General features: G+C 45.2%; 1 protein-coding gene across 10 annotated transcripts in view; it reads right to left on the bottom strand.

Annotated features, from left to right (window-relative positions):
• The window catches only part of LARP1B (La ribonucleoprotein 1B), a 116,474-nt gene that overhangs the window by 43,958 nt on the left and 59,494 nt on the right, over positions 1-13,022 (bottom strand). For all 10 annotated transcript variants that reach the window (XR_012904143.2, XM_075929961.2, XM_075929954.2 and 7 more), the window contains one exon: positions 11,465-11,609. Coding sequence is in view for 9 of the 10 variants with exons in the window: in XM_075929961.2 (XP_075786076.2) it covers positions 11,465-11,609 (145 nt within the window). In the remaining variant the exon portion in view is untranslated. The remainder of the gene's footprint in view (positions 1-11,464; positions 11,610-13,022) is intronic.

The following is a 13,022-nucleotide window of genomic DNA, read 5'->3' as shown; positions in this document are numbered from 1 at the left end:
TTTCACAATCAGGGCTTTTTTGCGCAAAACAAATCTGAGCTGTCTACACTGGCTCTTTTGTGCAAAAGGACTTTTGCCCGAACGGGAGTAGCATAGTATTTCCGCAAGAAGCACTGATTTCTTACATGAGATCTTCAGTGTTCTTGCAGAAATTCAAGTGGCCAGTGTAGACAGCTGGCAAGTTTTTCTTCAAAAGCCAGTCTAGACACAGCCTATGTGTATAGGGTTTTATGTTGTAACTCTTTAGATTTTGATACTGGAAATATGCTTAAGCCATGCTTATCCGTAGAGAAATGTGCCCTCAGCCTTGCAAGAGGAGGGGTGGCAGCTAGTTTGTAATTCTCTAACCTATTTGGAGAAGTACTAGGATGGAACTGCTTATTCTGTAAGAAATAAAGCATTCCGGAGACTGTCAAAAGTCTTTAGTTCTTTTTTGGATAGCACGCTACTACTTAATTTAGCATCTCGTTTGTGTAATTTTAGCTCATCTGAATGAGCAAAAAGTTTAGGAAAGCTAGTAGACTAACTGACCAGTTAAAATGGAAGTCAAATACTTCCTTGGGCAGAAATTAGGTAAAGAGCTATCAAATACACATAAGGGATACATCAGCTCAATAGTGCTCTAACATCTTTATAAAGTTGTGAAGAATGAGCTCTTTCCTGTTTGTCCACATTGAACATAGCTGTTGAATTATAAGTGAGTCTTTTGCCTTGTGAGGCATAGACTGATTGCCTTCAACTCTAGTACACTAACATGTAGCAGTTTCTCAAAGTATTTCCAATGACGGTGGGTTATTAGGTCACTGAAATACACTCCCATCCCAGATGGGGCACATCCAACTAACAGTTTGCTGAAGAGAGTGGATGATCTAATGCCACTCCTTTAAGGATGTTGAGTTCATCACGTAAGCAACAGGAGCTCCTCTTCTGGGAAAAATAACTTATGAAACAATGGTTATTCACCTTGTGTAATAACTAGAGTTCTTCAAGATGAGTGTCTTGAGGGCATTTTGGTTTAGGCGCCATCCTAGCACCTGGATCAGAGGTTTTTCTAGAAGTCCTGTGTGGGCTACATATGCACAGTGGCGCTGCCGTGTGCCACAGCGGTCGGAAACTCATGTGTGTGGCCCAAACCCTCCAGTTCCTATATCCGAAGCAGAGAGGAGGGTGTAGTGCAGAACCCATAGGGACACTCATCTTGAAGAACTCCAATTACTGCAGAAGGTGAGTAACCTTTGCTTCTTTGAGAGATGACCCTGTGGGTGCTCCACTCTTGGTGGCAAGAGAGCAATTTCCCCTTATGGTAGCAGGAGCTTAGGAATGTGTCGGAAGGCTGAAGAAAGTACTGCCCTGCAAAAGTGAGCATCAACTCTTGAACATATGCGAGGATATACGGGTTAGCAAACATATGCTGTGATGCCCCTTTGGTGGCTTTGCTAATTTCTACTAGAGGGATAAGTGGTATAGGGGAAAAGCATAATGCACAGGGGCTATCCATTGGATCAGAAAAGCAATGCTGCAGCTTTTTGTGGTTCAAGTTTTTCATGCGGTGTTGCAGATACAGAGCACTCTCGGGCTTCTGTAGGCACTGAGGAAGCGCACACCAGTCCTGTTAGCACGGAGGCTCTCCCTGTTGCTCTGGTATCAGAGATCCCCGAAGTACCCTGTCTCTCTCCCCTGCTGGTTCTTGGGGAGAAGGAAAAGGGGAGAGCATGATGGTGAGGCTCTTTTTTGAATTTTTGCCAAGGAGCGGGGAAGCGGCTCTCTTTTGTGGTGGGTCTTCCCATAGTCTAGAGGCATTCTGTACCTCAGCAGGCTGCAAAGCCTTATCAAATACCATCCTGAGGCGGAGCTCTCTATCTTTTCTGGCTCTCACTGTGAGGGAGGAACAATGGTCACATTTTTGCGGTGTATGGGTTTCCCCCAACCACCGTATGCATAGTGAATGCCCATCCAATACTGGCATAGGCTCTCGGCACTCCTCACATTTTTTGAAAGCCTGACATAGCTAGCTAGCAAGCAAGCAAGCATTTTTTTTTTCTTTCGCCAGGTTCTCACTGCCCCTGAACAGCAAAGCTGCGTTCAAATCCCCTGATGGGAATTTTTTTTTTTGTACATTAGCAAGGGAAATTTTATAAACTATTTATACAATTATTAAAGCTACCTATCTAAGTGGTAACTGAAGTGAGGTAACAGGCTGAGAGGAGATGTTAACGCTCTGTCCACTAACAAGGGAGGTTAAAGAGGAACTGAGGGAGTAGAGTTGAGCCGTGTGAGTAACACTTGGGTGGAGCATTGTGAGATGCCTCCTGTGCAGGCATGGCACAACAGGGGAAACTGCTTTGCAAGGCTCCCATCTGTGGCTCCGGGTGACCCATCACCAACAGTGGAGCACCCATGGGGACATCACTCGAAGAAGAACTAGGAATGCTGCAATGTCTCCCACATGGAAAGAAGTGATGGCAATATGAAAGGATGCCTTCATGGAGAGATATAATAATGGGCATGAGGTGAATGGTACAAAAGGTGATGTTGTGAGGGTACGTAAAATAAGGTTTAAGTCTCATGGAATAACCGCAAGTGGTCTTATGGTCAGGGTCAAGAATTTGGAGTCCCTTTAGAAATAGTTTTGTGGTTGGATGGGCAAAGATGGAGACATTATTGAACTTATGATGAAATGCCATGATTGCTGCCAAGTGTACTCTGATCGAGCTAAAGGAGAGGGTTGCTTGCTTGAGGTTCAGAAAGTAGTCCAGTATGAGTAAGAGAGGTGCTGTTAATGGGTCAACCTGCCTCGACATGCTCCATAAAACAAACCGTTTCATTTGTAGGTGTAGGAAGAATGGATGGAAGGTTTCCTACTGTGGAGAAGTATTTGCTGGACTTGATCTGAGCATTCTAGCTCTTTACGTGAAAGCCACGGAGAAGCCAGGCTGTGAGTGAAGCATTGGTAAGTCAGGGTAGGGTTGCTGTCCCTGTCTCAGAGTGATCAGATCATGTTGCAAGGGAAGGAAAACTGTGGTTCTCCTCAGAAAGGACTACCATGGATGGGCCAAGAGGGAGCGATTAGAATCACCCTTGTTTTGGTTTGCCCTGAACTTTTGCATGGCCCTGGAGAAAAGGGAGGTTGGGGGGAAAGCATAACAGAGTCTCAATTCCAAAATTCCAGAATTGTATGGCTTTGGTGCCCAGTGATTGGGTGTGACAGACCTCCTCCCATGCTTTATGAAATGGACTTATGGATACCAATATGCATAACTCAAAAATCCTTGGACAAAATATCTCATGCACCTATTGATTTTAAGTCTCAGTCTCCTGGATCTGTACATATTATTTTGGTGTATGTAAAGTTAAAAATATGGTATACAGAATGCGTTATTGTTTTAAATGTGCAAATGAAAACCATCAAGGGTGCTTCCTTCAATGTCTAGGTGATCACCTGTAAACAGCTTCTTTTGAGTCTAAGTAATGGTTGGTCTTAGGAAGTCATGTGACCACCCCAACTGGTATGGTCTGACCAGATAATTTTCCATAGAAGGTGGGAGAGAACACTCCAAGTTCCCACCCAAAGTGTAATCTACAAAATAGTGGGAAGCGATCTGTCCCTCTGTCTTAAGCTGGCATGTCATTCCCAGGAGAATGAAACAGACTCCAGGGAAAAAAGATCTTCCCAGGCTTGGAGGTTTAGCTGAAATAGGAATAGTTGTAGGGCAAGTCTGTAATAAGCTTGAGTGTGTGAGAGAACTAGCTACGCATTTTTTGTTATTTTAAATTTGGACTCTGCTCTGCTTGTTTTCAGTTGCAACCACTTAAATCCTACTGTTTGTACTTAATAAAATCACTTATTTACTATCAAGCCCAGTGTAAATAATTACCACCTGTGGGAAGCAATCAGTGTACATGTACATCCTCCTTTCACTGTTAAAGGAGGCTCACATGAATAATTTATTGGGGGTTCTGTTCCCATCTGGGGAGTGGTTTCCCTGGAAGCTGGGCCCAAAACTGCATTCTCCTTAGACTTGAAGAGGTTCAGTATCTACATTTGCTTTTTTTTGGGGGGAGGGGGGGGAAGTGATCTCAGCCATGTGCCTTAGCTGGGGGAGACCAGAAGATCTGGCTCAGCAGGGCAGGGTGAAGAAAAGTCCCCGAGAGCAAAGAGGTGAGGGCCAGTGGCTTTGTCAGCACTCCAGGAAGCACCCTCAAGGAGTATTCTCTGACCACAGCCCATCACATTGGGATCTAGCTCCCCCCAGCCTGTTTATATAGAATAGTGGTCTCCCACCTTTACACACCCATGATCGCTTTTTAAATGACAGAACAAGCCAAGATCTACTGCCCCATCCTTCCCCTAATGCCCCACCCCTTCCTTAAAGCCCTGCCCCTTCTTTTTAGCCCCACCCCACCTTCTCTATTCTCCTCCTCTCCATCACTTGCTATCCCCAACCCTTATACTGCTGCTTCCCTCCCACCCTCCCCAATTCTTCTTTAGGAAGAGTCTGGACTGTCTAGACCAGACCAAATGTCAGAAAACCCCCTTTCTTTTGGAAGTCCCCTTATTCCTTGTGGGAAGAACAATACAGGGGTTACCGAAAGAGCATGTTTGCTCTTCCACTAAAAGAAGCGGAAGAACAAATGCATCCCTGGATGCAGAAGAGTTTCTCTGGGATATCTCTAGAATCCTGAAAAACTCCTGCAGTCTACCTGTACCCTCGCTGGGTTGAGACACAATGAGTAGGCTCTGGGGTAGGAATGAGGGATTTGGGTGTAAGAAGGGGTGAGAGGTGCAAGTTCTGGAAGGAAATCTTGATGCAGGAAGAGGTGGAGAAAGGGATGCTGGCTCAGGGAGGGGGCTCCAGGCCGGGCAGTGTTGGGGTCAGATAGAGGGTTGGGGACTAAGCAAGCCACAAGCTTGTGGATGTGAAGCTGCAGGAATTTGGGTTGAGGTATGTGAGGGGCTCAGGGCAAGAGGTTCCAGTGTATGATAGGCTCAGATCTAGGATCTGGGGAAAAGTGGGGGTTCAGGAGTGTTATGATACTGTGGCCAGATGGGGGTTTGGCCCCAACTGGGGGTTTGTTGGCCAGGCTTCATTTTTAAGTAAAATACTATATCAAACACAAAAAGTTTCTGCATTGTCTTTATTTATGAGAAGAGTGGGGAACCTGTTTTCAGTCAGGATCACTGACCCACAGAAGAATCAGTTGGGGCCTGTGGTGTAGTGGGGGTGCTGTCTGCTCTGTGACCCGGGGTCCCCCTGTGCTGTGATGGTAGAGTCTCACTGACTCTCCCAAATGTGTATTAACCCAGACACCCAGGCTCAGCCTCCCAGGGAGAGACAAAGGAAGAAGGGCGGAGACCAGCACCTAGCTGGGGGGCAGGGCTGGAAAAGAGTTTTAATTTCTGTCTGGTGTCATGGAGGAAGCAGCCTAAGCAATGGGCTGGGGTTTAGGGGCCCAGTCTCCCCTATCTCAAGGGGGGCTGAAGCATCCTAGGCCTGCCCTGTAACCAGATTGCATCTATGCTGTGCTGTATCCTGGAGAAGCAATAAACTCCCTCTATTCTACCGGCTGGTGGAGTCTAGTCGTGCCACTACGGGGGTGCAGGAGTCGGAGGAACTTTGACACACCACCACAGGGCCACACAAGTGAGATGCAAAAAAAAACAAAAAACAAAAAAACACACCACCTCCTCCAAACCCCCGCAAGCCTCACTAATGTGGACCCAACTGTGCTGGTGGGAGCAGGGGACATGGTACTGGGGAAGGGTGCTAGTGGGTGCTGGGGCAGGGTGCCAGTGGGGACACGGTTCTATGACTGGGAACAGGCCAGAGGGAACAGGGTGCCGGGGGGAGGGGGAAGAGGAGGGGATAGGGTTCTGCAGCAGGAGACAGGGTGCCAGTGGGGGGCAGGAGACAGGGTGCTGGGGGAGAAGGAGAGAACACAGGGTTCTGCAGCAGGGGACAGGGTGCCAGTGGGGATAGAGTCCCCTGTACCCGCCTCCTCCCAGGACTCCCCCGCCCTGCAGAGGATGGAAGCCCTGTCGAACGCCTCCTGGGGAGGCTGCGCATCCCTCCCACGGAGCAGGGAAGCCCCCGTCCCCTCTGGTCCCGACTCTCCCCTCCTGCGGAGCAGGGAAGCCTGTGCATGTGCCCCCTTCGGGGCCAACTCCCCCCACTCCCGCAGATCAAGGAAGTCCCAGCACGCGCGTCTGGGGACTGCCTCAGTGAGCTCCCAGCATGCCACAGACCTGGGGGAAGGAAGCAGCCAGCGCATTTCCAGAACCCCCGAAAGTGGCGCACAGTTCAGGACTTCCGTCCACTCAGTGGAAAGCCGCCACTACCTCCATTGTCACTGGATGTAGGTAGTTGGGCCTCTTGGGGGTGGGGAGAAATGCAGGGCCCAGAACGTCTCGCTATCAACTGGTTGAGGTCTTGCGATTGACCAGTCAAGCGCGATCGATGGATTGGTGACCACAGATATAGAACATGCAGGTGATATCTGTCATCACATGCACCTGCTGGTTGCAGAGGAGGGGAGAAAAAGAGGTGGCAAGCACTGTGAACAGCAGAGTTCCAGGAGACTGATGTGTAAAATCGCCTCTTGTGCTAAGTATAGGCCATGATCTGTGTGGCTTTGAAAGTATGCTCCTCATCCTATCCAGGAGACATTGGTCATTAGTACCTGTGAGTGGTTCTGTAGTGTAAACAACCTCTATTTTACTTTTGGGTTAAAAAGTAGCAGGAGTAGAACCCTTTGCCTTTTTGTTGCTGGGGAACAGGCTCCACCTCTCCTACCTGTAGAAAATGTTCCACCTCTTGATGTAGTTGCATTTCATGGGAGGAGGTCCCTGAAAAGGGACAGGGTAGGGGGGGGAAGAGAGAAGAAAGATAGTTTATCCAGAGAGGCTAACATCTAAAACCCATCTATCTGAGGTTTGAAAGCCCATTGATTGTAATATGGGCATACGTGGTGTGTGAACATCAGGATGATCATGCATGGCTTAACAGGAGGGAGGTGTTTGAGACCCTCAACCAAACCTCCACATTTGCTTATTTAAGAGGGAGGTGTGAGGTGCCGATCCAGATGGTTGGCATCGTCATTGTGGTCTCTGACAGTCTGGTTGCTCAAAAGATCTCTGTTGCATGTAATTATGATATGGGGACCATTGGTAAGGCTAATGATACTGCCTTCTGGTTGCCAGGATGTGTATTCCAAGGAGTGTGGAATGCAAATCCTTCATTGTGTGCAGCACTTTGTTGGACTTGCTTGCAAACAGTTTTTCATCATCAAACAGTATATCTTCAGTGGTAGACAATCTCTCTTGGGAATGTAGAGGGCTCTCTACATTACAACCATGGTTGTAGTGGATCTTGCCATGGTTTTAGCAGCGTCAAGTGCTGCCAGTAATGCTGTGCCAGCAATAGTCTGACCCTCTGAAACTACAGCTTTGAACTAAGGTCTTTTGGCCTCAGGAATGTTATCAGTAAAATCCAGGAGCTTGGAATAGTTCCTGTGGTCATATCTGTCCAGTAGAGCAAAATAATGTGAAATCCCGAACTGTAGGATAGAGGAGGCACAGACTTTACAACCAAAAAGATTTAATCATTTGTTATCCCTGTCAACAGAGGCTGATTAGAAGCTTTGTCTGCCGCACTGATGTGCCACCTCTACTACAAGGGAATTTGGAGCTGGGTAAGCAAATAAAAATGTGGGGCCACTGGGCGGTATGTAGTACTTATTGGCCCTTTTACAAGTAGGAGATATGGAAGCTGGGGTCTGCCATACTGTCCTGATAAGGTCCAGCATAGAGGTGTTGAAAGGCAATGATATGGAAGAAGATAAAGCTTGCAAGATGTCCCTAACTTGATGCTGGTTTTCAGACACCTCCTCTAAGGCTAGTTTAAGCTCTGTTGCCACCCTTTTGAAGAGGTCTGGGAAGTGAGAGAAGTCATGAGCTGTTGTTGACAGTGAAAACATTACGGCCTCATCTGGCGAAGAGGAGTTGGTTGGTGGAGAGGTGTCCAGGGATGGGATCTGTGTGAGCTGAGTGTTCCCTTCTTGGTAAATAGCAGGCTGAGCAAGAGAGGTGGTACACACTCTGTAAGGGCTATTATGTCTGCACAGGCTACCATGTCTGCCATAGTGCCTCTTGTAGGATCCCCATGAGCTCCAGTATGGTCATTGTGCAGGATTCAGAATGGAGGGAGGCATTCAAGGATGACCATACCATCATGGCATATCACTGTGTAAGGTTCACAAGAAGTGGATCTTGCCTATGGGGATTGATGTCTGGTAGGGGAGATGCGGTGAGAAGAAAAGACAGCCCCAGCTTAATATCCTCATCACTTGAAAAGTGTGACAGTGCCAGAGAAATATAATGCAGTGCCAATGGTCTAGGAGCGATGTCGTATTGAAGAGTGGAGATTGCGGAATCTACGCAACTGTAAGATCAGAAGGACACAAACAAACAGTGGCAGTGCTGATGGTAACCGTGCTGATGAATTTAGGATCATGAGTTGTAGCAGTGTTGAGTACGGTGCCAGTATCCTCGGTACCATTGTAGTCAAGGTCCGTTTGGTAACAAGGTCATAATTGGCACCATTATTTGGACCAGAGCAGTTGGTACCATTGTTCTGGATGGCGCTGTCAGTGCCAACTTTAAGGCAGGCTGTTTGGAGCTTTTAGGCTTGGTACTGACATGGTGGGCGCCAGTTGTAGCCACCCTGTGGCAGATGCCAGAGATGCTGGAAGTGTCGTAAGCACTAACGCAAGATGCTCTATGTGCCAATGCTGTAGATCTTGTGAGTGACCATTTCTTACCATTAGGGTCCCCATGTGGCATTGAAGAATTCCTTTTCTTTGAGGAGGTTTTTTAATTTGGTGAGGTAGGAGGTGAAGGAGCCGTAGTAGGCTGCTTGCCAGGGTCTAAGGCTAAGAAGAATTTTTTTTTTAGCTAACAAATAATTAACAGCTAACTAAAACCCTATAACTTGGATAAGGGTTTTGTCCATGAAAGCTTATGATACTATACATATAATTTTGTTAAGTTTCTAAGGTGCTACAGGACTACTCATTTTTAAGGTTACAGATTAACATGGCTACCCCTCAGACTTTATAACCATAATAACTGCAATAATAAATGAAGACTCTTAGTTCTTTCAGAGGACTATGGAGCTCCATCTCAGGCTGTGGCTGGTTGAAAAGGAAATGGAGGGTTCAGGCTGCAAACGTTCAGTTCCAAAAATCATGGCGTGAAGAAGTTGCACTGCGCATGCATGGCCCACTCAGGACTGCTAGAAAAATTTCTGATCCTGGTGCCAGGATGCACCCAGACCAAGAGTGGAACATCCACAGCGACCTCTCTCAAAGGAATACTTTTCCCGTGTAGGAATTCTATTACTACTAGTAGATATACAACTAGTAGTAGCAATAGAATTCCTTCCAAAGGAAAGATCCTTGACTTAGTCTACCATTATCAGACTTCGGTGGAACCCCAACCCAACAGTAATATTGTTGTATATCCAGCTTGTTCTATTCTCAGTCCAGAGGCATTGAAGCAGACATTCAGAATGGTAGCACTAGTTACACAGAATATGACAAACTTTTTAGGGATTTATCCTGATTAGCCATTTTAGGCTTTCGTCTAAGACCTAAGGATGTTATGGAACCCAACCCAGAGAAAAGAGAATCAACTGGAACAGTGATTGGACCAACCTATTGACAGGGGCTGGCATTACATACTACAAATTCCTCCCAAAACCAGGAGTACTAGATTCAAAAGGGTGCTCATAACAAAAATGGCTCTGCTCAGACTGACACCTAAACCATTCTGCCACATTAGGAATGATGATCCTTTGGTACTAAGGACTTTGACACCCTTCTTCCTGGATCAAAAGATAGTATCTTTAATAGAAACTCGGGATATTGCCTCTTTGTTCCCAAAAGCATGGGGGGCAATGCAGGTCTCTCTTTAATCATGGAAACAATCACCCATACTAAACTGAGGACTCTATCTATAGGGCCTCCTGTAACAGGAGGGCTTGGAGCAGATTTTAAACACTTCTTATGGGCTCTTGGAGTAGAAATCCTGCATACTATACATTGGAAAGGAAAATGTCCCTCAGATAGCATGAGATACCTCTTAAGAATGAGGAGGAAAAGAAAAATAGGTAAAGAGGCACCTCTTTCATGCCTCCAAATATGGAAAAAACCCCAAGGGTGCAGGAATTATAAGTATTCTGACAACTGTAAAACAAAAACCAAATTTCAGTAAAACAAAACACAGTTAAACTACTCTTAAAACTAGCTAACAGCACTGAGTTGCTAGAGAAGGTAGAACTGGAAATGTTCCAGTCTGTTTGCAACTGTGGTTAAAAGAAAGAGATAGCTGGAGTGCCACCGTTGGACCTTCAAAATACAGAAGAGTGGGGCAGAAATGGGAGCAAGAGTGCTCCAGTGGGTATGGCAATCTATCATTCCACCAACACAACTGCACTGCTAGCACATTCCAAGTGGGAACATGTAGTGGTCACTCAAAGAATTAAAAGCTCCATTTGTGGTCTACTTACTGGATCCTTGTCAGGGTAACCAAATTCTTGTTAGCATGGAGTGACAAACACCTAGTATCTGGAGAACTAACTGATTGGAGGTCTACTAGACTGGACATGGGTGGGGAGGAGAGCACATACCAATAAGGATTAGTATGAGTGAGCAGTGCAGTGCATGAGAGTCCATGCTCTCTCATGCTACTGCAATTTCTACTAGGGTGCTTTTCCTGGCTTAGGGCTTCATTTTTTGGATCAATCTCTGACAGCAGATATCTGATAAATCTGAAGCTCACCACACAACCCCACCAGCTGTTGCGAGAAGCATCATTCTGGTCTTCTCCCTCTAGAATGCTTCCTGGATGCTGAAGGGGAGGCATGAAAAGGAAGGGCTCTTCAGTCCTCTAACCTTCTCCCAGATTCTTGGCTGCTGCAAGAAGGGGAGAGGAAAGTTTCTACTACTCTTCACTGCCTCCAGTCTGTTTTTTGAAATTTTCCCCATTTTGTGAATAACTATTTGTCTACCTGCTGCTATGAAGCTTTACCAACAGCAATGTGAAACAGACATGACTGACAGTTTCACTACTGCCCACAGATTTCTGAAAAACAACAGTGAGGCTCTTCTGTTAATTTTACTTTGCCACTTCTTGGCAATGTTATGAGCAGTAGCAATGCCATTTGCTAGCAGACAGCACCGTATCAGTTTATACTGTTCACAGCTGGAGGGTTCTAGCTACAGCTTTACTAGGCTGCCAACTTTAAAAAAAATGTATATACTGAAGAAACAGAAGGTTTAGGCCATCCGCGCTCACTAAGAATACTTACACCCAGCCACTTGCAAATAAGTGAATGGATTTTTCAATATTTGACTAATACATTTTCAACTATGCAACATTTGTGTACATGCATCTAAGTAATTTTACCTCTAAAATTAGGTTAACATTTGTGGTCAGAGCTTGCACACGATGGAAGCTGGCAATCAATGAAACAGGCAAGAATCCTTGTTGGTCCATCTTTCTCCTTAGAAAGAAGTCTCTTTCCAAATTTTCTATGCTGAAATAATACTCACTGGAGAGAGAGAGAAACATGAAAATGTGAGCCTAGGGTTGGGTACAGTTTATTTTTAATCCAAGTTTATCCTTGTCAAAATCTTTTATTACAAAATTTGGTTTATTTTATTATCAACAAGATTGATGTTTATTATTGTATGTTTGTTACTTATGGACTATCAATTATAAAACCAGCCTATATAATCAAATAAGCAAAATGGAACAATAATTTGATTAAGGATAATCAGTGTAGTACATTCAGAGGTATAATGGTGGCCTCGTACAGCCAATCATCATTAACGAAAGGCAAAAGTTAAAAAGAAAAGTGATATTCCTTTCTGGATCACTTTTCCTTCTTACATGGAGCATTCATGTGGATGATTCCCCTTATAGTTGCATTAATGTACCTCCATCCTAATCTTTTTCTCCTACTCAGGTACCCAGCAGATCAGAAAGTTTAAGTGCCCTATCCTAGAGTTAAGGCATAAGCACAGATATGCAGTTCTAAATCTTCATGAAAAATCAGATGAGAAAGAAGCAGAAAAACATGCTCTACAGTGTTTAATATCCTGAGGAATAGTGCCTGAATGCTCCAAAAGGTACTTGGCAAAAATGAAGTTCTTAAAAAATAAAATGGGGGTGAGACGTTGGTGGGTGATGGAAGTGGAAGAAGAGAGAAAGAGGTGCAGTAGGCTCTAAGTACTTCAGGTCAGGGGAGGGACAGGGTGAAGGAAACCTAGAAAAGAGTCCCTAGGGTGATTAAATTGCTTTATGAAATGATTCCAAGATGTCATGCTCTATCAGATCAAATGAGCATGTAAAGAAATGAAGAAAGTATAACTGAGAGCCACTATAGAAAGATATAAACTTGAAGATATCCTATGAAGCGGTATGGGAAACTTAAACTGGCTACAGATACCAAAAAGCTGGATACCTTAAACAGATCCTACATGAGACTGTAGAGTGGAAGATACTTTGTATGAATGTGGTCCTTTAGGAACTGGATACTTTAAAGAAAAAGAGATGAGAGTAGAATGCTGAGAGGATCTGAATATTAAGAATATAAGGCATTAATGTAGATGCAAGGAATTTTGGTTTCTGGAGAGAATCATGAAGTTGGACCGGAGAGAAGGCAACAAGAAGAGGTACTGAAATGTTACACTAACTGAGCTCTAAAGGAAAAAACAAATTTTTCTTTCTTCATAGCCTCCAGTACCAAAGAAGTTTGAAGTGCTAGCACTCTATGGGCTCATCTAGACTACACAGAAGCACAGAAAGAGGATATGCAAAATCCACAGGAATTTGCATATCTTCTTCTGATCTCGCTTTCGAAAGTGAACGCAGTTTGGACGCGGCTTTTCCAGCAAACCCCCCCCCCCCCTTTCGAACTGCGTAAGCCTCATTTTTTGAGGTTTTGACACTCTTTTGGAAC

This window comes from Pelodiscus sinensis, chromosome 4 (genome assembly GCF_052426305.1).
Source record: "Pelodiscus sinensis isolate ZL-2025 chromosome 4, ASM5242630v1, whole genome shotgun sequence".
Classification (NCBI taxonomy): domain Eukaryota; kingdom Metazoa; phylum Chordata; order Testudines; family Trionychidae; genus Pelodiscus; species Pelodiscus sinensis.
This window is presented reverse-complemented; position numbering and strand designations above follow the sequence as displayed.